Source organism: Pteropus medius, unplaced genomic scaffold, assembly GCF_902729225.1.
Source record: "Pteropus medius unplaced genomic scaffold, Ma_sr-lr_union100, whole genome shotgun sequence".
Taxonomy (NCBI): domain Eukaryota; kingdom Metazoa; phylum Chordata; class Mammalia; order Chiroptera; family Pteropodidae; genus Pteropus; species Pteropus medius.
Window position 1 is genome coordinate 51,264,514 of NW_024349800.1, and position 26,510 is coordinate 51,291,023.

At 51.7% G+C, this 26,510-nt stretch overlaps 1 protein-coding gene and 1 long non-coding RNA gene across 2 annotated transcripts in view; one reads left to right on the forward strand and one right to left on the reverse strand.

Moving 5' to 3' along the window:
• Window positions 1–26,510, forward strand: part of ADCY3 (adenylate cyclase 3) — a 68,074-nt gene that overhangs the window by 18,834 nt on the left and 22,730 nt on the right. Inside the window, 1 exon segment of the mRNA XM_039886948.1 lies at window positions 12,147–12,296. Within this exon segment, the coding sequence (XP_039742882.1) occupies window positions 12,147–12,296 (150 nt within the window).
• Window positions 5,896–8,619, reverse strand: LOC120621891 (uncharacterized). Its single transcript, XR_005658330.1, has 2 exons — window positions 8,121–8,619; window positions 5,896–8,032 (listed from the first exon to the last, which is right to left on the reverse strand). It is a non-coding gene; the product is annotated as an uncharacterized LOC120621891 (long non-coding RNA).

Below are 26,510 nucleotides of genomic sequence, written 5' to 3' on the forward strand. Positions count from 1 at the left end.
TATAATCAGATATCCATATAAAAAAATTGTAATTCATACCTCACCCCACATATAAGAATTAACTTGAAGTGATCATAGTAAGATTTAAACTATAAAACTTCTAGGATAAAACATAGAATATCTTAAAAAAAAAATCTTTGTGACCTTGGGTTGGGCAGAGAGTTCTTAAATGGAGGTTAAGTTGGAACTATTCTTATTTTCCCCATGAGGAAGTTGAAGAGGGAGGTTTTATGAGACTTGCTAAAGAAAGACTAGGAGCTTGTCTGGGTCCAAAGCCAGTGCTCATTCCCTGGCATCACAGTGTCTTCCATTGTAGGGGCTGGAGAAGGGCTTGTTGACTCATCACTCAAGTTTCATTGGTGCCCCAGATACCAGGCAGCACTGTGGGCTGAGGAGGTACTTAGTAAGTGCAGTATGGGCAGGTAGCTCCAGCAGCTAGCTGCTGGCATTGCTACGAGAGGCTTCCCGGTAGGAGTGGGCAAAGGGATGGGAGAGGGGCTGAAAGCAGCGTCTTAGGATCTGGCTGGAGCAACATTGCCAGGCTGGCAGCCCAGCTGGCACACAGTGGACACCGGGAGAGCTGTAATTGGTACTTTGGAGACCTGATAGGCAGTGGAGGGTGGGGACAGGCATAGTGGCAGGAAGGCAGCTAAGAGGTATATGGAGGAGACAATAAATAGACACCAGGGTGAACCTTATAGGCAAGAACAAGGGCCGCAGACGCGCATTTAAATAATAAAATGTGACGATAAGATTATACTGCAGTCCTGTGGGTCCCAAGCAGAGCTAGCTGCATCAGAATCCCCAGTGGGGGAGGTGGGCTTTTTCAGAATCCAGATTCCCGGCCCTACTTGAGATAAACTAAGCGGAGTGGTTGAGGGTGAAGCCTTAGGATATAAGCACAGACAGGATTGGGACTGCTGATACTCATCACCTTGCCAGGTGATAAAGTGATATTAAAGGAGACTAGTAAAGCCGGAATCTTGAGAATAAAGTTCAGTGGTGATATTGGGAATTTATAATATGCCTAATCATAATAGCCAACATTTATTGAGACTTACTGTGCTTCCAGCAGAATATTGTGCTGGGCACTTTACGTACGTGCTGTCTAAATGAATTCTCACACCCCACCCCGAGGTAGGAACCGTTTTATGCTCATTTCACGGAGGAGAAAGCCACCTGAGAGGAGTAGTGACTTGCCAATGCCACAGCCAGTGGTGGGGGAGTTAGAATTCATGCCCAGTTTCTAGCTGCTGTGTTTCGCTGGCCCAGAGTTTACCTCGCTGAGAGAAAGTGTGTGTGTGTGTGTGTGATGGGGTGGTTTGGGTTGGGACAGACGTCTTTGGGGACTCATAGAGGAGGACTGCCATGGGAAGCATGTCGCCCAGGCATGAGCTCCAAGAGGTGCAGGTGCCATTGTGGGCCATTGCTGATAATGGGCTTAAATCCCACACTCAGGCAGGAGAAGGGCAAAGAAATCCAGATCCGGCTCTCGTGTGTCAAAAGTGTAAGGCCAATACGTGAGAAATTAAGTGAAAACCAAAAGGTAATATTTTAAAAGTCGGGGACCTCTCAGGAAGCCAGGGGATGGTTTTGGAATTCTTTGGAAGCCTGGGAAAGTCCCCCTGGTCAGCGGCCAGTCTCTGGGGGAAAGGAAGGGTAGTGGCTCCCGCAGCGGGGAAAGCGTTTGAGGGGAAGGGGAAGAAAATGGTGGCTGCGCCCGAGAAAGTAGGCCAACAAGTGAGCCCTGTGGCACTGTTAGTGAGGGATGGTCAGGTTGATGATGACAGGCCCTTCATGCCACACGCCTCGGCTGGCGCGGCACCACTCGGGCTGGATTGAGTCACCCTGCCAGCTGGACTTGCTGTCTCTCTTCGCCGGAGGGGAGGCTCATCAGAGTGAGATGGCGATTCTGTGGGGTGACCTGAACCAGCGCCAGTCTGTGAAGAGAGCACATCCTTTGCAAGCATTGGCACAGGGGTGGCTGTGGAGTGACAGGTGGTTGGCTTGGCATCGTTGCACTGGATCGTGGGGTGGGCGGGGCGTCTTCTGCCTCCACCCATGGCAGCTGTGACCCTGTGGTTCTGAATTCCTGCATTTCACCAAGCAGAGCAGGAGGGCGGAGGGCGAGGCTGCTGGATTCCGTGCGTGGGTCTTGTTGGGAGACCTTGGGGAGGTTTATCTCCCCAGCTGGTCCTTTGGAAGGTCTGGGGGCAGGTGAGGCATATTGCGTAGAAACAGGTGCCCAGAGGGGAGGTTCCAGTGGACGGACTCCCAGTCTGGACGTAGAGGCTCCAGGGTGGGGCCTGCCCGGAAGGAGGGAGTTTCTGTGAAGGGGACGCTCCCTCTCAAGAGGTCCCTAAGTCTGGCAGTTAGGATGGTCCAAGCGACTGGAACAATAGGAAAGATTATAAGGCAAAAAAAAGGAAAACAGATTGTCTTGAATCCCCCTCCCTCAGAAGGCAACCACTGTTGACGTTTTGGGGTTTCTGCGCCTGCCCTGCCTATGTCATCTCTGTGAAAACGAGATCAGCGTGTAGCTGCACACGTGAACCTTGTCACCGAATGGTTTATCTTGCTCACGGTTCCTCTTCAGGAAACTCAGGGGAGAGTGTGGTCACTCTGTTGGGCAGGGCCGTCTAACGGCTCTGAGGAGGAGGCAGGGCGTAGCTAGGTTCGGAGGGAAGGGTGGAAGATGGAAGGGATGAGCATGCAAGGGGGATATTCCAGGCGAGGTGCTTCTCACCCTGGGGGCTACAGGGATGTGCTTGCCTGGTGTAGTGGAAGCCTCAGAACACCCGTGGAGTTGGCATTTCCATCCTCCTTCCATTTATTCATTCCTTCACTCCATAGTCATTGAGTGCCTTCTACGTGCCAGGCGTTTTTGTCAGGTGCTGGGGACACAGCAGTGACTGGAACAGATTTTGTCCCAGCCCTGGTGGAGCATATAATATAATGGATGGACACATCTGTTTTATTCAAAGGCAAACATTTTTAAGTGTTTAAAAATAGTAATATGAAAATGGATTTTATGAAATAAAATGCAAAATCCACGTGCACTAGCAAGGTGAGAGGTGAGGCTTCCTCTTCAGCTGCGTCAGTGGAAAAGACTGACAGCTCTCAAAGAGTGGGCTCTAGCATGTGCCAAAGCTCAGGAGTGGCTGCTGGGTGACCCACTGGGGACATCAGCTTGGCTGAAGGAGATAGTTTACATCAGGGAATGGTGGGAGATATTTAGAAAAGTTCACCAGGACTAGTGTCTGGAGGATCTTGAGTGCCAGAATGAGGATTTCGAACTTTACCTTTTGGACAATCAGCAGCTATTGAGGTGTTTTGAGCTGGCAGAAATGGAACTTCACATTCGGGCTAATTATGGGAGACCGTGACAAACTTGGGTATTCCCAGTGACCCCTGGCTGCACCTTAAAGTTACCTAGGAGCCTTTAATGATCCAATATCTGGCCCCCGGTGTCCTTGTTTTGGGGTGTTGCCGGGGCATAGCTCCCAGGTGATTCTAAGGTATAGCCAGGGTTGGGAACCCCTGAACGAGGGTAAGGGGAACACACCCAGGTAGCACTAATTCAAGACAATTGAAGCCGAAGAATTGAAATTTAGGAGAGGTGATAGTTTGCCAGGACTTGGAATTCAAAATTTGAAAGTCTTTTCTGTGCCCTCCCAGACGGTCTCTCTGATTTCGTAACTATGCACCGGCTTTGCCAAGAGCCCAGAGATATGGGGCAGGAGGAGAACGGGTTGGGACAATGAGAAGGAAACTTGGAAAATGACTTAAAATCTGAATTGAAAGTCAGGGAGCTGAATTAAGTGCAGGACACACGAAACAGCAGGAACAGATGGAAAACATCTCAGTGGGTGTGGCTTTGAATGCGTGGCAGAGATTCTGGCCAGACAGAAAACATAAAAAATGATAAGGAGGTGGCTGAAACTCCGGGCAAGGGTGAACCAAGGATCGAAAGATCATTAGAAAAGGACAGAGAGTAAATGGACAGAAGAAAAATAGGCAGTGGGCCCAGGGAGATAACCTAAAGTGACCACACACATTGAGTGTGGTTCAAAGAACCAGGCAGGTTGGCGGATCTCAGCTTTGTCTTAATATTTATTACACCCCCCACCCCCCCGAACAGTGATTCCATTGCAGAGAATCACCTGCAGGAGTGGGAAATGCAGATTCCCGGGTCTCTGCAGGCAGAGTGGCACCCAGGAATCTTCATTCTTAGCCTGTTCCTCTTGCACATCCTGGGCCCTGGCTCAGAAACACTGAACTAGAGAAACAGCAACTAAGGACTAAGCCCTGAAAAAATTATCCTCAATGTCTAGGCAGGTTCTGAAAGGCTGCAGGGAGGAGGGCCGGCGGAGACATTCCTAAGAAGCCACAAGGGAGAGAAGAAAGGGGATCAGTTTCCCAGGAGAAAGCTGAGATTCGAGGAAGGGGTGATGCCGGTGTCTGCAACGGAGAGTCGAAAGTATCACTCAAGATCTGAGTCGTTTTGAAGTGAGAGGTGGGGAGTCTGAGACCCCAAGAGCGTGCCCTGTTCTGTGGACGTCGGTGTTTTTGTGTAATCAGTGACCTTCACGTTTTCACCTGCTAAGTTTGTGTGATGATATTTCTGGAACCTTAAAACTCTTCTTCTATCCCCAGATGACATATTCCTCTTCCTCTGGGCTGGTACTTTCTTTCTCAAGTTCATTTCAAAGACAGTTCCGGGAAGCCAGGATCTGTGCAGCTAGTCTTGCTCAGAAGTGGGAAGACCTGAGCTTCAGCATGACACCCTGTCGTCATTCTGGTCACTCTCATAAGTGTATATAGTTTATTATTTTTTGCCTTTCCTTCACTTAACATTGGCCACCAGTTAGAAACTGGTTTAAATGTTCTTTCCCATCCAGAATCCATATCTTAACATGGTATAAAATCTCTATGTTGTCCTATAAGTGAGGGTATCCAGCCCAAGTTTTACTCCCTCTTAGGGGCCTTTGCTGACTGACTCGCCCCCATCCCTCAGTCAGTCAGTGCTTCCTCCGTTTCTGGTAGCTTCTTTATCTTCCTACGTTTGAGCTGTTAAGGTCCCTTTTTACTCTCCAGGACCCAGCATGGGGCCTGCTACTCACTGAGAACTCAGTAGCGTTGAATTTTACAAAAAAGGATCTGAAGCCAAACATAATTAGATGTTTTAAAATAGAGTCCTTTAAGTAGAGTAGGGATATTTGGCCTAGAGAAAAAGACCCAGGTGACTCATAGGGTCACATCGATAAGAGAAGGCGCACAGTGCTGTGACCTGTTGTTTTCTGTTTCTGTGGTGAAGTCACAGGAGGCGACTGGGAGCTTTTGATGAGTTTTTGTGGTTCTTAATCATCTGGGCTCACAGACCCTTTTGAGAATCTGCTGAAAGCAATGGACTTGATCCCCAGGAAAGGGCAGATCCCATAATGTCAGAGGTTCACTGACTCCCCCTAATCTAGTCCATAGACTTTAAGTGAATAATCCTTTGGTCAGTATAAAACGCTAAACGCAAGATGTTCATTCCTGCATCTCCTCCCAGAGGGAGATGGACCAGATGGCCTTCTCTGGTTTTAATCGTCTCTACCCTGTGATTTTCGGGCCGTCTTTCCAAAGTAGGTGCATTTTTCAAGCTACTGTGTGTCCTTACCTTCAGCAGATATCAGTAGCATCTCCTCTTAGCCCACAAACTCTACAGCTGATATAAAAATAAATCTGCTTGTTCACATCTTTGTCCTCAGAGTTCATTATTCTTCAATAAAAATACTTAGGCACGTTTCATATGAATATTCAGTAATTAAAGAGGAAGAAGGCCTTGCTTTTCCACCAGGGTTTATTGACGTTGAGTCTGTTGACATTTGGGGTGGATGATTTTTTTGTGTGTGTGGAGACTGTCCTGTGCCAGGCCCTGGGGCCTGCAAATGTGAGAAAGAGACACACCCTGAATTCAGGTGCTTGTCACATCCCAATGGGGGAGATATGTACAGATGTCTCAGGTGTTGGGGGGTGGGGTGGGAATGTGTCTCATGGGATAGAGTCCTGTGTCCTACGGCCTCTGTACTAGTGTCTCCTCCATCCAGGATGCTCTTTCTTCTGATTTTTCCCATGGCTGAGTCTTTTCTGGTCATTCATATCTCAGTTTAAATGACATTGCTTCACGGAGACCTGTTCTAACCACCTGTAGTTGTCAGCTCTTTTCACCTAATGCTGCGTAACAAGCCACCCAAAACTCGGTGGTTCACAAGCACACATTTCTCAATGGCACATCTGGGTTGCTGGGGTGTGGTGATCTAGGCTGAGCTTAGGTGGGTTTGGCTACAAGCTGCCGCTGGGGTTTAGTTTGGCTCTGTGGGCCTCTCATTCTGCTGTACCAGTGAGCTGCTCGGTGCATATTGTTCTCATCTGCTCATGTCATATGCACTAACATCCATCTGGCCAAAGCAAATCACATGATCAGAGTCTGCAGCAGGGGAGAAAATTTTATTCTCCCTGTGGCTCCTACAGGGGAGTGAAGAATTGGGGCAACAGGCTCCCTCACTCCCCATTCTAAAGCAACTACTCACTGTATCATTTGTATTCTCTCCCGAGCTCCAATGCTCTTCCTGATGACTTATTTCTTACTTGTTTGCTGTTACCCTAACATCAGCTTCATGACAGAAGGGACTTTTTTTGCTTACTCACTGCTAAATGCCAAGCACCTACCTGACACAGGGTGAGCATTCACTAAATCTTTGAATGGATAAATGAATGAATAGTTCTGTTTGGGCCATCAGGGAAGGGTGTGGGAGCTGGATCTTGGAAGAGTAACAACTAACATTTCCTGGGAGATGACTGAGGCCAGGTATGTGCTGCGTGCTTGACCTGGCTTAAGTCAGGGGATCGTCACGTGTGGCCTTCCACAGGCAGCAGAAGGGCAGGGTGTTCCGGTGGGAGCTGTAGAGCCCTGAAATAGCACATCCTATTGGAGGACTGGAGAGAGGCCCTGTGTGGCTGGAGCGAGGGGAGCCTGGTGGGCAGCAGCCAGACGTAAGGCACAAGAGTGACACTGGAGCCCATTTGTCAGGTCTGGCATGTGCCCCGTCTCTAGGGGAGCCATCGCGTCAGAGTCTACAGAGCGATGCCCCTGGGGTTGTGCGGTGCACGGGCTGAGAAGCTGTTCCGGCAACCGAGCAGATGCTGAGGGACTTTATGTAACATGTCAGGTTGGCTGGATGCCCATCCTGGACGTGGTCTTTGTTTTGGAAGATGGCGGACATCGATTGTCTTTTAGCAGAGGCACGCCCAAGCTGTCAAACGAGTAGGAAGCTTTTGGAGGGCCTTTTGTTTTGAGACACTTGGTAGAAACTTGACCAGTTCCCGGCTTGGTAGGGCACGTCAGTAGTACCCCAAGGCTCGGACCTTGTATTGTGTTGAGTAGGGTTATATTTATTGGAGACCCCAGACGTCTGTTGGCACAGTGATGCTAGGGTTTGCTCCAGGGCAGCACGAGAGTCACCTCACTGTCTGCAGACCTCTCCACCTGTGCAGATGCTCCAGGTCCTTACTGGGTTCTGTGTTCCCCACCCCACCCCACCGTGCCTTGGACTCTGCCCAGTCTCTGCTGACCCTCATCACAGCTCAGCTGAGACCGTAATGTAGGAGAAGCACCCTGGACTCGTGCTTGGGTTCTGTACTTCCTTGTTGGGCAAGAAAGCAGCAGTGGGCCTGCCCCAGGGCCTCACACGCCTGGTCAGGGTGGCTTTGATGTCCAGTCCTCTGAGCCAGGATGGATGTTTTTCAATGTTTTGAAATTTAAACTCTGCGCTCGCAGGGGGAAAAGGCATAACAGGAAGGAGACCGGGGTTCCAATCTCAGCAGTCCAGGGGACCATGGACTCATAACCTAATTTCTCTGAGCTTCAAGTCTCTTCTGCAAGGTGAGAATGAGAACACTTTGCTTGTTGTGACAAAATAATTAAGACGAAGGCTCTTGTAAAACTTCACGGAAGTGTTGTTATTGGTAATAATTTGCCTTCTCCCCTCTGGAAGAAAAGAAAAAGTCACGACGAATATATTTTGTTCAAGCCCTGTGCTAGGGAGTGTGACATATGATCTCTCTTTTAATCTTACCGGAACAGCCTCCAGGGTTCCTGTGAGAATGGAGAAGCCAACCACGCCTTAGAGAGGTTAAGTGACTTGTTCTAGGCCACATATCCTGCTGGTGGTGCACGAGGTACATGTGGCTGCACAGCCTGACCCCTTTCTGTGACTTGTTCATCCACCGGGAGGCCCCTCCAAGGGTCTGCAGCAAGCATGGCTCCGCGGTGGGGACCTCACAGGCGCTGTGTGGCGGCTGCGCAGGCCCTCGCGGGCTTCCTCGGGGAGGGGAGGCGGCTGGCTGCTCGCAGAGGTGCCTTTCCCCCTGCTCTTGCCTGCACTGCAGCTCCTTGGAGATTCTTTTCCAAAACATCGCGGTTTGTTTTCATGAGCAGAGGCTTCCCCCAGCAGCACAGCATCACAATGTCTCCGAGGGTGGCCCACACGGACATCGACACTCCAGAGCAATTTTCTCTTCCTTGCTGCTTTTTTCTCCCAATTTTGGAGTGTTCTGGAATCTGCAGGCAGCGATGAGCCTATAGGGAGAGGTCAGCCTAGGCAGTTGAGCCACTAGCCTGCCTCCAATGGGGTGACTTCTGTTTTAAAGCCCTGCCCCCAGGGGCCGTTAGAAAATGTGCAGGATATGGTGATTCATCAAATTCCAAGAGTTAGAAAATTTGTAAAGGAATTTTCTCACAGTTGCGTTTCTGAGCCTGGGGTATTATAAGTTACTTTTTCTGACTGTCGTGGGTTAGATGAAGCTTTAGTCTGAATGTTTACCCTCTTGGGAGATTCGTCATTTTATTATTTTTAAAGTAAGACTGCTGCGCAGTCTAAAAGAGGCCACTGGGGTGAGAGAGGGGACCTGGATGGCACCCCAGAGCAGGGCGCTCAGCTTTGTAGGTACAAGGGGATCACCCCGAGACTCAAGTCTGGTGTGGCACCTGGAACTCCTCCTAGCAGCTCCTCCTGCTCCCTCCCGAACCTTCTTGACCACAGCCGACCCTGGCTTCCTGGCTGGAGGTCTCCTCAGCTTGCAGCATCACCCTGTGGGATTTGCGCCCTGGACGCGGAGGCTGGAAGTGGCCTGCAGAGCCCTGGCTGAGCCGCCAGCCACTCTCCTGGCACTGGGGGATTGCCGAGCCCCTCCAGGCCCCACAGCCCTGGCTGCGTGGGAGAGGGCTTGGTGTAGGTCAGGAAAACAGTGCCCTGAGGGCCCTTTCTTCAGTCGAGGCCAGTTTATAGAATTGGGGGAGCTCCAAGAAACCCAGGCAAGGCCCGGGACTCCAGGGAGAAATGCCTAGAAACAGGCGAGCTCGTTGGGAGGCCAGGAGGGAGTTCTCCGGCATGGATGGGACCAGCAGGCCCCACATCACTCTCCAGCGCGTGGCCCAGATGCAGCCTTTTGACTCCACGTCCCTGTCCCTTCAGCTGAGAGTGCGGGATGGGAAGGGGAGGAGGCCTCTGTGGCTTGGGGTGCTCCCGGCGTGGGAGGCAGCGCGGCTCCCCGGCCGCCTCTCCCTCCCCCCAGCCTTCTCCCCTTGTCCTTGCCACACCAGGTCTTCTCCGGTCCCAGCCTTTGCCCTCGTACGTCAGGTCTGTTGGGGAGCAGACAGTGTCAAGACTGCAGGGACCTTCTAGATGAGTCCGTCCACCCCTCAGCTCGTGGATGATGAAACTGGAGCTCAGAGAGGTTATTTGACCTGGCAGGTCACCCAGCTATCGAGGGGCAGTGCCACAGTCCAGGGCTGTTTCTGACTTTACTTTCTATACCTACAAGTATATATACCTACAGGTGGAGTGCCAAAGTAGATTTTGTTTTTAAATACACACAGCTCGATGGAGGGAAGGTCGTCCTGCACAGACGGTCCCAGGCACGAACCAGACGGACGCCCTGTCCCGGTCTTTGGGTTGCAGCCTTAGCTGGGGTCAGTCTGAGGCTCTTCTGCTATAGTTGCTCTCTTGGTCTGCACAGCGGTCTGGTTTTCTTAAGTGGATGCCCCAGTGGGTAACGGCAACAGCAATTCTTGACGCAGGCTCAGCACTGTACGCTTTACAGAGCCCGTCCCATTTGTCCCCATGAGGCGGTCAGCCAGAGCCTATCTGTGAAGGGCGGGAAGACCTCTGAGCTCAGAGTTCTGGCCTCAGCTTAGTGTGACAGCCCATACTGGTTATAGTCATGGCCAGTGACAGGCCCGCGGCCCCAGGGCAGCCTGCCATGTCTAGAGCCCCTGGTTCAGAGTTACTGATACTGGTAGATGTGGCCGTTCTGTGTGCAGCTTCTCACTTGCCCTCCAGGACCCACAGCCCCGTAAGCCCAGAGCCCCTTGGCCCTGGTGGCTGCTGAATCTGGACCCAACGTGGGCTTCAGTGGAGTGTCGCTGCTTGGTGAGGATGCACAAGGTACAGCCTGACCTTGTCCACCAGCTTCCTGTACCGTGACCTTGGGGCAGGCAGATTGCCAAGGCCACACGGCCCCCACTAGAGCGTGGCCTCTGGGCTGGTGAAGGTTCCTGGACCCCAGGCCAGACTGGCTTTGAGACCCAACATGATCTGTGTGATTTGCTCTGACTCACTGAACATAAGTTGGCATCCCTTCAGATTATCAGGTCTTGAATAAGTGGCCCGGGGCCATGCTGATAATGATCACTCAGACCGGAGTGGGCTATCATGCCCCAGCAGCAGATGAACAGGATGTTCCATGGGACGTTGAACTCGCCCGCTTGCCCCATGAATGATACAGGTGATAGGGGTAAGGGCTGCCCAGGCCCAATAATACAATCAGTTGTTAGTTGCCAGAAGTAGCCACCTAAGGAGCTTGTGAAATCTGCATCTAGTGACTTGATGACCAGTCTGCTTTACCTCCTCGTTAATTCATTACTCAGTGGGCCTTTGTTGAGTGCCCCCTGGGCTCTCAACAGACCCTGCAGGAACTTGGTGATGGGGGTGCTGGGTCCTCAGGGTTAATATTGATTAGCCTCGATGAAACATAAAAACAGAGGAGATACAGCATAACCATGAGTACCCAGAAAATTGTCATAATGAGCTTTCCTTTCACGGCCAGTGGTCTTTGTGAAGTGGAAGGAACTAGACCCTGATCCAGTCCCAAATGGAGCCCAGTCAGGGTCAAAGATTGGAGCCTGAAGTAGCCAGTGCCAGGAAATCAGGTGTGATTAGGATATGCAGGTCCATATCCAAGGTTATCTCCAGCAGGTGGTGATCAGGTCTACAATCCTAGCAGCCTGTAGGAGTGGGCTGGGGACCACAGACACCTAGGGCAGCCTGCAGGGTGCCAGGTACAGAGGAACTGGCTCTTGATGCCCAGAGAAGCCCTTTGTGCCAGTGACCTGAGCTCACAGCACAGACATCAGATCCCATAACCCCCTTTTCCCCTTCCTGTAGCTTTAGTTCTCAGGAGACCTAGATACTGATACTGGTCACCTCTCACCTGCTGGTGGGGGGAGCGGGGGATGGCGGGTGGGGGGTGGGGTGCTGGCCAAGAGGATGCATGTGAATCCCAGAAACTTGTAATCCTGGCACATGTGTCGGGTGGCATTGTGACTCCTGAATCAGCCCAGGGCTTCTTCAGGTCTCCTGTGACATTCCACATGACCTCCAGCTTTTAGGATTATACATTCCCAGCCAGTGGATCTGGGCTTTGTTCACTCTCTTCTCCAACTAAGCAGCACAGGGTCAAGTGCACCTAATGAGTGAGCGCTCAGTAAATGGTGGCTGAACAGACGAGTGAGTGAATAGGTGGCAGAGGGACTGCTCTGGCCTCACGGTGCACGGGATTGGCCAGCTTAGCTGCGGTGCGAAGCAGGAGGGAGAACAGCAGCCCCGCAACCAGCCTTCCAGGCCTGGAGCCCCCCCACTGCACGTGGGGCAAGGTCTGTTCCAGGGCCTCAGGATCCCGTCGAGGTCAGAGGCTCTGCTGGGGCCTGCCCCGGACACTGGTAATTAGGGGTTTAATTTTGGTCACCGCCCACCCCCCCTCCTGTATCCCATCTCCTAAAGATGTTCACCACTGTCCTTTTCTCTCCTCCTCGTGGGGTGCAGATCCTGGCCAGTGTCTCCCTGTACCTTTGCGCCGTCATCGTGGGCATCACGTCCTACTACATGGCAGACCGCAAGCACCGCAAGGCCTTCCTGGAGGCCCGCCAGTCGCTGGAGGTGAAGATGAACCTGGAGGAGCAGAGCCAGCAGCAGGTGAGGCTCTTCGGGGTGGCCCAGGGCAGTCCGGGCTCGGAGCTTGGGTTCAGGAGCTATGGCTGGGGCGCGGGGCCTGTCAGGAGGGCGTGAGCTCAGTGCAGCAACACGGCCCGCCCGGGTTGTACTGAGTTTGTTTTGCTGGAAACTCACTCCCGAAGCTCCTTCTCTGTGCTTGGTAAACTTTCGTCTTCCCCTCTTTCTGCCTCCCCCACCCCCCCACCCCGCCCCTTTATTTGGCCTGTAATTGAAAACTTTGCTTCTTAAAGGAATACGTTGCCCCAGCAGCCACCAATGACTCCCTGCGTGAAAAGGTTCAGTGAGCTTATTTTGATGCTTTTCTCCCGGGCCGTGTCCGTGTGACTCCTCCTCGGCCCCGCTCTGCCGCTCTCTCCAGGTCAAGGGCGGCTTCGCACTGCACATCTACTGTGCGTGCAGAGATGCTCTCCCACAGTGGGGACCCATCCTCGGCCTCGCGACCCTTCCGAGTGAAGTCTGTCAGCCCAGGGGCACAGTCTCCATGCTCAGGGCAGTCTCCCCACTTCCTTCTCCTTCCAAGTCATTAGTGACAAAGTGAAACCAGCCCAGTCCCCAGGGACCTCACCATTTACATTTTTCCGCTGGGAAAAGTGCCTGCCTCTGCTGCTTGTTTACGACTTCGTTCCGCCCGATCCACCGCGGAACCTCCCAGTTCTCATGCGACTCAGCCTTTTGAATAGTTTTGGGTCTGGATTTATGGCAGATGCTTTTCGAAGGTCTCTGGAAATTACATCCACCAATCTCCTATTACCCATAGGTTTATTTCCCCTTCACACGCAAACTCAATGCGTGGAACATACATGATTCTCTGCTCTGGGAACCATGTCACTTTACATTCATGTGGTGCTCTGTGCTCTGGGTTAACTAAAATTGCAGCTTTCACGGACTCTGCCACTCAGGTGGACAGGGCCACAGTTTTGGGGGTCACTCTGGAACCCTTGTCTGGAGTGGGGAGGGGTGGCCCATTGGTGGGCCTCCCCTTCCCCAGACAGTGCTATTTGAAGGCGCACAATGAGTCATTTAGCTGATGGGTCCCAACTTCCTGTGTCCTGAGGATGTACTCTCTCTCTCTCTCTCTCTTTACCAGTGAGATCTAGACGCTTCTGAGCTGGGCCTCGGACTCATCTCTTCCAGAAAGCAGGTTATCTCCCTGGCCTCCACTGTGACAAAGGGCCAGGCTTAGCTCAATCTGTTCGTCCCCTTCTCAGCCCTGTGTCCTGTGGTTATTATCGAGGAGCTGCTAAGACTCGAGTGTATTAAAAAAATCTTGCTTTACAGAGCCCCTCGAAAGGCGTTCTTTAGTTAAGTTTTTTATACTCTCTTGTCTTTCATTTGCATCTGATCGCTCGGACTGTGAATTCATCCTTCTGGTTCTCTATGTTAAAAACAAAAACAAAAAAAACAAACATGTCAGCACTTACTAGGCTGGGAGCTCTTTTTTATACAGTCTTCGTGCAGTTTTCAGCAGACCTATCTGTGTCGATCTTGTCTGTCTGATAATGTATAATTCAGGACTTCCTCCATCACATTGAACCGTGCTGGGTGGGGGGCCTCTGGAGTGGTGAAGAGGCCCCCTGGGTCTCACCCTGATCTGTTATTCTCTACGTAGGTAAGTTAGACAAGTTATCATAATGCTTAGAGCCTCGCTTTCCTCACCCGCAGAGTTGGGATGTTCATACTCCAAAATGGGAGTGTTAATACTCAACTTGCAGTGGTCCCTGAGGGTCAGATGAGAGATACAGGCAGACGTGCTTTGTAACCTGTAGAGCTTGGAAACAGCGATGGTCAGGCTGCAGTGCATGGACCGTGAAGCCCGCAAACTCAATGCCTAGTGTCACATGCTCCCTCCGGGCAGGGTCAGCTCAGGGAGCCTGGAGCCTGGCAGAGAGGGCACCCTATGTGTTGCAGGACTCCCAGACACCACGGAGCAGCCCCGGGGCGCCAGCAGCCTGCCGAGGGCTGCAGTAGCAGGGAGCAGACACTGGCATCAGGAATGAGAGGTCCAGAGAGGCAGAAGGGAGGTGCAGGGTCGAGGGAAGGAGGGGCACTAATGTGCAATCCCCAGGCCTCGCTGGGACACAGCAGGCGCCTGTAACTGTCCATCAAGTGGAATACATTTGTCCAGCTCAGCTCTAGGCTGAGTGTGACCTTGGGCTACTTACTTCATCTCTTTGGGCCTCAGTTTCCCTATGTATAAAGTGAGGCTGCCAAAACCACCCTTTGATTTTAGCCTCTGAGCTGTCACTTTCTGCTTGGATTCTTGGTCTCTTGCCCCATGCAGTCTGGGGATCAGCATATGCTCAGGGGATTCACACAGAGCAAATCAGGTTTGTCTTTCTGTGGTTCTCTTCTCTCCAGGAGCTCACCCCTCTACTCTGCCTTGGGGCCCTTGCTCGCCAATCCTCGTTTCTCCAGCCCCTTGAGAGCGTTAGCCATAGCTCTTGGTTTAGCCCGTCAGCCTCGGTCTCCGGGGGGAAGCGCACAGTGCATCGGGCTCGCTTCGATGCATTTCCCTTCTCTCCGCGATCTTGGACCATCAAGTCCGAGGTGCCGTGGTTGTTCCCTGTTGCCTTCAAATAGCTGTTCTTTTGTATTTTATCCAGATTTTGTAGTTGTTCTTGGCTAAAGGGTTGGTCTGATGTAAGCTCTATAATAGCAAGATGCAAAAGTTGGACGTTAAATTTTTTAAAATTTATTTTTGAGTAGCTAAAGGTATACATGGTATAAAATTATCAAGGTATGAAAATGGAAAGTAAGTTTCGCCCTGCATAGCCATCCACTTCCCCACCCCTCGGACAGACACTATCATCTTTCTTATGTATCCTTGCAGAGGTAATATTTCTAAGTCTGTATATATGGAACACACACACACACACACACACTCTGTTCACTCTTCTGTACAGACTTCTGTCTCTTCACCTACTACCTTAGGTTCCAAACCCATTTTGCAATGCCTCATCCTTTTTAGTGACTATATATTGTATTCCATTATATAGAAGAAACTATTTATTTAACTGGGCTCCTACAGGTAAACATGTAGGTAATTTCTAGCCCTTCGATGCTGCAAACATTGCTGTGATAGATTTTGTTATAGGGACACCATGTCATGTGTGTGTAAGGATCTCTGAAGACTTCAACACCTAGATGTAGAGTTGCTGGATCAAAGGGCATGTGTCGTGCATTTAAAATGTTTGTATCACACGCACATACATATGTACGTATGCTGTGGTAAAAGATACATAATGTAAAATTTTCCATTTTAACCATTTTAAGTGTATACTTCCTTGACCTTAAGGACATTCACTGAGGTTTTGTGTGCAGCCATCACCGGGATCCATCAACAGAACTTTTTCATCTTCCCAGGCAGACTCTATACCCATTAAATAATAACTTCCTATCTTCTTCTTGCCCAGACCCTGACAACCACCATTCTACTTCCTATCTTTATGAATTTGCCTAGTTTAGCTACTTCACATAGTCGAGTTGCACAGTATTTGTCCCTTTGTGACTGGCTTATTTCGCTTAACATAATGTCTTCAAGGTTCCTCTGTGTTGTGGCATGTGTCAGAATTTCATTCCTTTTTAAGACCGGATATTCTGTTGTGTGTATATACCACAGTTTGTGTATCCATTCATTTGTCGATGGACTTGGGTTGTTTCTACCTTTTAGCTATTGTGAGTAGTGCTGCTATGAATATTGGTGTACAAGAATCTGTCTGAGTCCCAGCTTTTAATTCTTTGAGGTACATACCCAGATGTTGAATCGTTGGGCCATATGGTAGTTCTGTGTTTAACTTTTGGAGGAACCAGGCACATGCATTTTGAATGTCGATAAATATTTCCAGATTGTCTCACATAGAGGTTCGAACAATTTACACTCCTCCCAGCAGTAAATGAAAGGGCGTGCACTTGGGCACTTAAATTTTTCTTATTTATCAAGAAAATACTTCTTTGCTTTTGGAGCACCTGCAGCACCCCCAAGGATGCCTCTTTGAAAACCCCAGTTGTAAGGAACAGACCCCAAGGCAGTTGTATCATCCTGTGAGCTCTTTCCTGCTGTTTACTTATTTGGCTCAAGTCAGCTAGGTTTGGAAGTTTCTTTTCTTTTTTAGCATACGTTGTATAATTTGGTGAAAAATAGACAAGTGTAAAGAAAATACTGATAGAGGATATTCCTTCAAGTCTTTTTTTTATGTTTTGAAAGAGTGTCTAACCCTTTTATCCTGATTATTAATATAACACCTTATTTTCGTAGAACATAGCAGTTAAGGATAGCAGTTAATCAGACGTTTACGTCTTACGCGCGTCTCATATGGTTATTATGGAGCTAGATGTGAAGTGTTTACTTAGCGTAGTACCTGGCCATAGTAGGCACTTAGACTGTTTATCATCATATTATTGTTGTTGGATAAAGTTTTGAAGATACAGAGTAGTATGGAAGAGGCCATCAAAACTTCCCATAATCGGGGGGTTTCTTTTTAAAAAAAAAAATAGTTTAAAAAAATACAGTGTGATAAATTGGGTTCTTGGCTAGAAAAGGCTTTCAGGTTTGCTTTGATTTTTTTTTTTCTTTTTCCATTTTATTGACGTGAAATTCAAATAACGTAAAATGAACCGTATAAAAGTATAGCATTTAGTGCATTCACAATGTTGTACAACCGTGACCTCTGTCTAGTTCCAAAACATTTCATCACTCGAAGAAGAAGCCCCGGGTTTGATTTTTAAAACCGGACTGAAAGTCCCCTGGTTGGTACTCTGCCTCTCTGATCTTCGGGTTGCTTGTCTGAAAAAACTGGGATTAAAAAATAATGCCATTGTCACGAGGCTGTTTGGGAATCACACGAAGTAAGAATGCTAAGTCCAAACCCCGTGGAGCCCTTCAGTGCCCTTAGCTGTGATCACACTGGCCCCAGCCCCTGGGGACACTGGCTGAAGGGAGGGGCCGAGAGGTCGGCTGGAGCTGGCTGGGCCTGGCGTGCCCTTCCCCACGGTGCCAGTCGGGCAGAGGTTGCTCCCTCCCTGGGCGTCCGGGCTGACATTGCTGGTGGCCTGGCTCTGTGCTGGTTTATCTACCCCAGGAGCGTCCGCTGACGTGTCTTTGGAGCTGAGAGCAGGCTGGTCGTGGAGGCCGCACGATCCCATTTCGCTTTCCTCCTGTGAACACCCCTCGTGAGAGTCAGAGTGAGATGATAGGTATGAAAACACCTTGGGAAGGGCTGTGGCAGGTCTTCGCAGGAGAGGAAATGGATGCCGGTTTGAACGAGGCTCCTGCCGAAGGAGCCATCTGAGCTTGAGTTCGGTGCCATACTCAGTGTTTAAATGCCTTTTCAAAAACAATTCCCAATTAAAAAATTCCTTGTATATCCTTTGCAGAGGAGGCCTCCATTCAGAATTTAGTGTTCAGGGTCCGTGTCTCACTTTTTGTTTTGTGGGCAGGTTAGGTATATCTTGTCTTCTAAACCGCCTCGGGAAAGCCCCATGTGTGCGGGGAGGAAGGCCGACCTGGTGGCTGTGTGGCCTCCAGCAGGACAGTGTCCTCTCTGGGCCTTGGCCCCCTCAGCTAGACGGTGAGGCTGGGGATGGGCTGGCGTTGGGGATCCCACCCCAGATCCTCTGATTCTGTTCCCTTTGCTGCTGTTGTCCTTTGTAAAGGTGACCGACCTCCTGCTAATGGCAGGCAACTCCCTGATGGGTGGGCCACCAGCCAGCATCCCCTGGGAAGGTGCAAAGCTCTCCTTATATCTGTCGGGTACACATCTAGCTCTTGGCAGTCCGAAGGCATTTACCTATGACACGAGGCTGCCAGGACTTCAGGCCTCTCTCCTGTTCCCCTCTGCTCCACGGGGTGGGGGGTGGAACAGGAGGCCCAGAGAAAGTAACTGGAGTTGTTTTCTTTATTCCCATGTGACCATACTCTAGGGTTTAGTTGGGGACCTTGAGGGTTGCTAAGCGCCCCAACTGCCACCTGGCAACAGCCGACATCCAGGAAATCCACCCAGTACACACCTGTCACCAAGTACAAACTACGGAATCATCAGCCTTTCTGAACTACTTCCCAAGGAGCGGGGTACAGTTGAAACAGGATGTGGGAGAGGATGGAGAGACGACAGGGGACTCAGCGAGGCCAGCAGTTCCTTTCAGGTCAAATTGAGTTAGGTCAACCAGCCTTGTCCTCTTTTGGGGAAGAGAGGGCGCCCTTGGTCCCTACCCTCCAGAGAGGAGGCCTGGGGAAGCTCTCCTGGGGCTGGCTGTGCAGGTTCTAGGTCAGCAAACCATTCGCTGGTACCGGCTCTGTGAGTGTCAGGGGGCCAGATCCACTTCATCCACCGGACAAGGACATGGTGGAGGCAGACTCTGGGTGGGGGACGCGCTGATGGAACAGCCACTTCACTCTGCCTCTCCCCTGGAAGCCCAACGCCCAGAGTCACCTCTGACCATGGATGGCATTTCTTCTTCGTACTGAGTCTTTCTCTGGGTGGGTGGCCTTCTGCCCTTGAGCAGGTCCCAGAGGGAGGACCTGCCCATTTGCCAGGGGGGTTCAGACTTCTCTCCTGGGAGCCCCAGAGCTCGGGGCTCGGGATGCTTCAGTTTCTCGTCTTTCTGAATGTCCCTCCTCTCTGACCCCTGTCCGAGCCTGCTTCGCCATTCCCTTCAAGACATTTTTGCTGTGAGGATAAGTCATAGAGTAATCTCGACCTTGAACCCTGTTCTCACGGGAGGTTGGTAGGGGACAGGGGAGTCAGGGTGGAGACAGAGAGAGAGGGAAGCCAGCTCCCTTCTGGCTTGGGGTTCGGCTTCTAGAGTCAGCCCTCAGAGTGCCCGCTGTTGCCCGATGCCGGGGCTGGGGATCTGCCTCCTGGGAGCCGGTGACGGTAACAGGGTTGGGGAGGCTGAGGTGGGTGGAGGGCGCCCCCGCCTCCCCACAGCAGCTCTGTCTCACGTCATGGTGGCTGCTGCACCTTCGCATCCTCAGCACCTGGTGTTGAGGCCAAACCCACTTGACAGGAACCACAGAGGAAACCCCCTGCCATCAGCCTCAGAAGAGTCTTGTTGTTCTAACTTCTTCACAGAACCAGTCACGAAGATATCTCATATTCTTTAGTTTTCATTTTAACCTTGACGGCCTCTTGGTTTGAGAAAAGCCAGAAGGCGAATTTTCCATGGTGTGAAGTAGGAATTCGCGCTTCTGTTGGTTCCGACTCCCAGCGCTTGGATTTCACAGAACACTCTTCATTCTAACATGTCAGGATTTAGCAAATCCACATTTTAGGTGAAGCAGGTGACGAGCCCACAGAGGGCAGGTTGTTCTTCAGCCGTGGAGGCTCCTGGCAGGGAGAGCATGTTTGCAGTGTCACGGGGGCCACGACAGCACCCACAGACCCAGGCACGGGCTGTGGCGTGGAGCTCGGGCCCTGCTGGCCTCCGGAGGCTCGTAAGCCCCATCCCGCAGCATTTGTTCTCCGAGCAGTTGTAGTGTCCACTGTGCCCAGGCGCCCAGGACGATGATGCATCCCCACCTTTCTCTGGCTGTAAGGATGAAGTTTTGTTTAGTATTTGGGGTAGTTTATTGAACACTTACTCAGTGCCAAGCCCTGGGCTGAGTTTTTATCGGATTATTTCCTTTAATCATCACAGCAAACCTAGAAGGGGCATCGATGCTCCCTCGCTCCTGGCAGGGGCTTCTGTCCTAACGAGGAGAGTCAGGACAGGAGTCGCTGGGCCTCACCTGCCCTATCGGTGTCTGTTCTGTTTGATCTGCCTAGAGTTTTTTTAAGTTCCTAATACTTAAAAATTTGGGCATTCTATATAAAAACTTGTATTTTCTGGCTGCCTTGGAAAATGCAAAGATCTGACAACACAGGGAACAGAATAAGACGTGCAGTCACATCCTGGCTAGGCCGCTGACTTGCCGCATGACCTTGAGCCAATTAGTTATGCCCTTTGAGCCCCAGTTTCTTTGTCGGAATAAGATTGTCAAAATGTCTGAAAAAGAGCATTCATGCCACAAATATTTTAGACACTTCTGTGCACTGGGGAAACAGTTATGAGCAGGACAGATTCTATGGGGCAGACAGACGTTAAATGAGAGTGTGCTGCAGTAGGAGGTAGGACGGGTAAAGCAGGGGAAGGGGCACAGGACGTGTCTGGGAGGCAGCCATTGACATCACGTGGCCAGAGAAGGCTTTCTGATAAGGCGAAGTGTGAACAGAGACCTGAAGGTGGTGAGGATGTGACCCAGTGACCCATGCAGTGTCTACAGAGATGAGCAGTAAGTGCAAAGGCCCTGAGGGGTGTTCACAGGTCATCAAGGTGGCACATACCGATGGAGCAGAAGTGAGCGGATGAGAGGTAGGAGGTGAGGCAGAGAGGTGATGGGGCCCAGATCTTACGGCACCTTGTAAGGACCTCGGCTTTTCCCCTGAGGGAGTCGGGAGACATTGGAGGGTTGTAGATTTTAAATGGATCAATCTGCCTGCTGATGGAGACAGCACTGGAAGTCAGAAGTGAGCCGTGGTTTTCGTGAGAGGGTAGTGACTCGGACCAGGATGGAGGTGATGTCGGGGAAAAGAGGGTCCTGGATATGTTTTGGAGGCAGAGCCGATGGGATTTCCTGCTGGGTGGAATGGGACGTGGGAGGGTGGGAAGTCAGCGGTGGCTCTGAGAGTTTTAGCCCGGAAGCAACAGGACAGGCAGGGTCGCTCTGTGCAGAGATGGGGAAGATGGGGAAAGGTGCAGGTTTGGGAGTTTTGTCAGGAAAAGTGTGAGGCGTCTCATGGACATCCAGGCCGGGTTGGGTGGGACACACTCAGGCGGGCTCACGTTTTGGGCGTATGTCTGAAAGGTGGGAGGGCCTGTGCCTGCGTTTATCCCCCACCTCCACATGGCTCTGCCGGGTGAGGATGTCTGACCCTCTGGGACAGTCCTCACAGCATGCTGGGAGCTCTGCAAAGGCTGGCAACCAGACAGCACCCGGGGAACCGCAGGGACACTTCCATTACTTCCACCCAAGGATAAGAGGTGATCTTGCTGCCAAGTGCCATACAGGAGTCCCAGACCTGCCCCACCCTCTCTTCTGCCCCAGAGGCACTCAGGGCCTTCCCAGAAGCCAGCCACCGGCTGCAAAGAGGGAAGCACTGGGTAGAAATTCTCTGCAGCGAAACCCTCAGCATATCAGCCAGTCCCCTCTGTGTCCCTGCGTGTTTGGGAATGTGGTGTGATGTGCCCGAATTGGCAAAAGCATCATGGAACCGTAGAACCCAGAGGATCTGGCGGGGGCCGCACTTGGGATAAGCTACAGTCATGTGACTCTGTTACGTGTACAGCAGTGCGGCATAAAGCACAGGCACAGAGCAGGTGGCCAGGGGAAGGCAGAGGAAGGATGGATGACCAGCGTCCATGCGGCAGAGACCTAGAAGTGTGTTCGGTGTCAGATTTCGAGAACGTGATGGATGTGGGTTCTTGGTGACTTTTCAGGAAGAAGGACAGGAAATGGCAATACGTGGTGGGAAAATGAAGGGTCTGTCTGAGGGGAAGGTAGGGGTGGGGTTGGTGAGAAGTGAGGTGGTGGGGGAGGTGGAGGTGACGGAGCATGATGCCATGGTGACAGAGTCCTCATTTAGGACTGTTCTTCGTCCCTCATGTGGGAAGCACTAGAGTCAGGGGATCCACCAAAAACTGCTTTGGGGCTGCAGTGGTGGCTGGCTGGGTGGCGGGTAGCGTAAAGGAAGGTGGGGGCAGCATTTGGAAGAACCAGCAAGATTTACTGCTCCATTGGGAGGAGGAAAAGGGAGTGAGGCCAAAGCACCGTAAAGCCTTAGGGGTGGAGATTTCGTCTGTCTAACTTGCTCGGGTCTTCATGCCTGAGCTGCTGCTTCCAGGTCAGGACGGACGCCGCCCCTGCAGACGCTGCCTCTCTCCCTCCCATCCCACCCCTCACAGATCCTTCCCAGCCCAGTGCTCCAGGCAGCTGCTCTCTGTCCCTCAGGGCTGCCGCGCGAGCTGTGCTTAGTTGCTGCAGTGTCCTAGAGCTGTCCGAGTGGGTAGCCGCCAGCCACGTGTGGCTATTTAATTAACATTTTAAAATTAAAAGTCAGTTGCTCCTTTGCAGTAGCCACATTTCACGGGCTCGGTAGCTGGCGGCCACCATAGTGGGCAGCACGGACTGCAGAACATGAATGTGACTGCAGAAAGTTCTGTTCTACAGGGCGATGGCTTGCCCCTTGGGCCGCATCTCCTAGATGACAGCTCATTAACTCAACAAACCCCGAAGGAGCACCTGCTTTGTGCCAAGCACTCTTGGTGAGGGCTCCAGATACCACACACGTGGCCTTCTTTGGGCCCAAAGGGCTATCTCCTGACATTGCAGTCACCTTGGCCCACACAGTGGCCCCTGTCTCTGGAGACTGCACAGGAGTCCAGGCACGTGACCAGAAGTCCCACACACTCAGTGTCCCCCTTCCTGCTCTAGCGGGATGAGAGTTCCGGGCTGACCCGGGACTGTGTGACTTCTGTACTGTTTGAGATGACGTGGCCTGGTGGCGGCTTGGGAGTCCGGCTCCCCTACCACTGAGGTCGAGTGTGGCTCTTGATTCCCTCTTGGCGCCCGTCAACCTGGGGGCCTCTGGGGACGCTGGCTTGAAGCCTGTTCTCTCACTGGAGGGTCTTGTGGAAAGATCACTTGTTCTTGAATTACGCAACCTCTCCCTCCTCTGAACTCCCACAGCCTTTGGCTGAAGACAGCAAAGCACTCCCGCCGGGTGGGACCAGTCACTCCGCACGTGACTCGACTGCCCTGCACATCTGAGCTCTCAGGAGTACTGCTTACCTTTGACCTTGCCAGCACTTGGCTCAGGAACTTGCACAGATAACCAGTGATTGTTCTTTGAGTGAATGAGGTTGTGACCATGTCTTTTGGTTGGGGGCAGCAGCCTAAATGGTGACCCCCTGCCCTAGTCTAAGTGGTGATCCCTGCCCTAGTCTAAATGGGGACCCCTGCCCCACACCCTAACAGCAGCACTGGAGCTTCCGGATTTCACCTGTTGTGGCTGCTTGGACCCTGGCCTCCCAGAGCTGGCAGGCCAGGTCCCCCTCCTCTTCGTTTCCTTCCTCCTGCTGCCCTCTCTGCTCAGGTGGTCGGGCCAGGATGGCACCTGGTAGGGCCCAGTGACTTTATAGCTTCCAAATGGCCTGGAAGCTCCAAGAATCTGGATAAATCAGGAAGAGAACGGACGTGTTTGTGGGCAGCTGTGAGTCTGCTCACAGCCTGTGATGGATCGTAGTGACATGTGTTTGTATGTGGTTGTACACACAGCACATATGTAGGTCACACACGGGCATGCGCAAGGACACACACATCCTCAGACAGACAAGCAGACCGCGCACGCACAGCCAGCTGGGCACTGCCGGTGCCCTTCTTCACGTAAGTCTTCCCCGCTCTGCCGCTTAGAAACGTAGCTTCTCGTCAGTCACACTCATTTCTCCAAATCCCTGCTGGCCACCTGGCTGTAATTAACTCCTGCACGCCTCATCAGAGTGTCGCCTGTAACAACGCAGGGCCCCTGGGAGCCGTGCTGGCTTCTTTCCTCTGTCCCAGCCCTGAGCCAGGGAGAAGGCACGGCCTGACATGAGTCTTTGCTGAGAAGGGGGCTTGACTGGTTCCTTCCCGGAGTCGGGCCTCACCAGGCTGGCAGACGGCCCCTGGCCAGGGCCTCACAGCTCACCTGAGAGCTCAGCGGAGGACTGTTTACAGACAGGAGATCCCAGCCCAGGAGGCCTGAAGGCCGAGCATCCTGCCCCTGGCCACTGTGGCCTCTTGCCCAGGGGTCAGTACTTCATGCCCCAGCCAGTCCCCGACCCCATCTTTGGTCTGCTCACCGCCCGGGCAGGACTGGGGTGCTTCCCCCCAGGATGGGGGCAGTTTTTTCTCTGCACAGAAAGCAGACCGGAGACTTTGAGGGCTTGTTCTTTCTCTTTCTGAACCTCGTTTGCTTCTCTTCCCAGAGAGGGTCAGGGCCTTGACCTTCGTTACTGTGTTTTTAGGAAAACCATCAAAGCACGGTGGGGCTCAGGAGGGGACGTGTGGAGCCGCCTCTCGGTGCCCCAGGCCCCGACTCCCAGAGTTTGGCTGGATCCCCTGTCCCCGGGGCCAGCCGTCCCTCCTGTGGTGACTCCCTCCTGTGGCCTTCTCCACGGTGTCAGGGATGGCAGGTCACCACCTCTCAGGGTTTGAACAGTTTCGACTTGTAGAAAATTCTTCCTTCTCTGGAAGTGACAGCCTGTTCCCTGGCAGTGTCCCCTCAGTGGCTTTCTCTCATGGGGCCTCCAGAGCAAGTCTCACCCCGTTGCCATGCAGCAGCTTCCCTCAGACTCAAAGAACTTTCTGTGGTGCCTCGGAGCCCCCTCTTCTCAGGGTTGAAGGCCAGACTCTCAGCCCACCGTAGATGCCCGGCCTTCAGCTCCCCCACCTCCGGTCAGGCCCTGACGAGGGCCTAGGCGGTCTGTTTCCTTGTAGGGGAGGGCCCAGAGGTCCACCCCTTCCTCTGTCAGGACCCTCGACTTTTGTTAAGGGCCAGAGGGCCTGTTCAGGCACCACTTTATGCTGTGAGTTTATTTAAAATCTGATAGCATCCCAGGTGGTTAGACTATTTGGTCCCCAGTCTCGATACATTATGCCTTTCTCATTCTATTCTCTTGTAGTTGACTTTGGGGACTCAAATAGAGATGATTATATTTATGCTTTTGAATTTCATCCTGTATATTTTACCATATCGCTCTGAAGTAAAATCCGTGTTCACTGATTATTTTAATGACATGCCCTAATGTTAGAAGCACAAACTCTCTAACTTTTCCTTCTGGAAGAATTTGAGCACTTTGAACAAAGAAAGAGATCTCACTCATTTTACAGGCGAAGAACCAAGTGCGAAGGGGCAAAGCACATGCCCAGGGTCACCGGGGCCTTAGCAGCCTAAGCCCAGGTCGGTGATCTTTGCTCTAACCCCGAAAGCCTTGGATTGATGAGGCCACATCTCTCTGACAAGCTTTTTAATTTTTAAAATGTTTTGTCACCTCAGCGAAGCAACTTTTGGTTTTAGTCAGTATTATCTTACCTGCCTGTCTCTTTAGCCACCAATTGATATTTCTTCTTTTGGTCCAGACCATCAGATTTTAAAAATAGCTTCGAGGTAAGGAAAATGTCATTTTCTCACAGTCCAGTTTTCTGGAAAACTTCCACCCGCTACTGAAAGTTATACTCTAGGAGTGAGGCAGACACATGCCAGAGCTGCAGGCCACCGCGAGCCTGGAAAGACACAGTCCCGAGAAAGGTGGCTTCTGTGCCCACTAGTCATTTTTATAAAGAGGAGATGACGTGAAGGGCTCACGACAAAGATGATCACAAAAAGTTACGCGATAACAAATCGTCATTGGAATTCAAAATTCCAGGATTTTTTAAAGAGATGAGGTGCCAGTTTCGATTCAGTTTCAAAGATGGCATTGCAGGGGAAAAAAAAAAGTAATTTTAAAAATAAAAAGGTTAAAGGAAAAGAAAAATGCAAAGGTTATCTAAATTGTCGCATGCCCTCCCTTCCCTGAGCCTTGTGTTCGTGACGAACCCTGGTCGCACCTCCCTCCACTTCCAGCTCGCTCGGAGTGTGATTGCCAGCAGTTCATGGCTTTCTCAGCGGAACCCGGGTGAACGCTGGACCCCTGCCTCTGATGGTGTGAGTCCAAAGTCTGGAAGCGTGTCGCCGTCTCCACCTTGATGTGAATCTCACTGCTGTCCCGTCTCCTGGCTTGGAGTTTCATGTTGTTTGCTTCTTTCTTGTGCCCAAGTCCTCAGCTGAGGCTTTTGCCTGCTGCTCAGACACGGCTCTGGCAGCGACCTCGGTAGGCAGAGTCTTGCACTGGATTTACTAGTCGGCCTGTTCCCCCCACAGCCAGGCTGGCGCCTTTCCCCTCAAATCCTTCCCTTCAAATCCTTCTCCTCAAGCGCTCCGAAAACGAGCTTCCAAACAGAGGCTCAGGGAGGCAGTGAGGCCTTCCCAGCGCTCAGGTGTAGAGCCAGAATCGGAGCCAGGTCCCCCCTCAGGCCACCCAGCAGCTGCTGCTGCTGCTCCTCCTCCTCCTCTTCCTCCTCCTCCTTCCTTCTCCTCCTCCTCCTCCTCTTCCTCCTCCTTC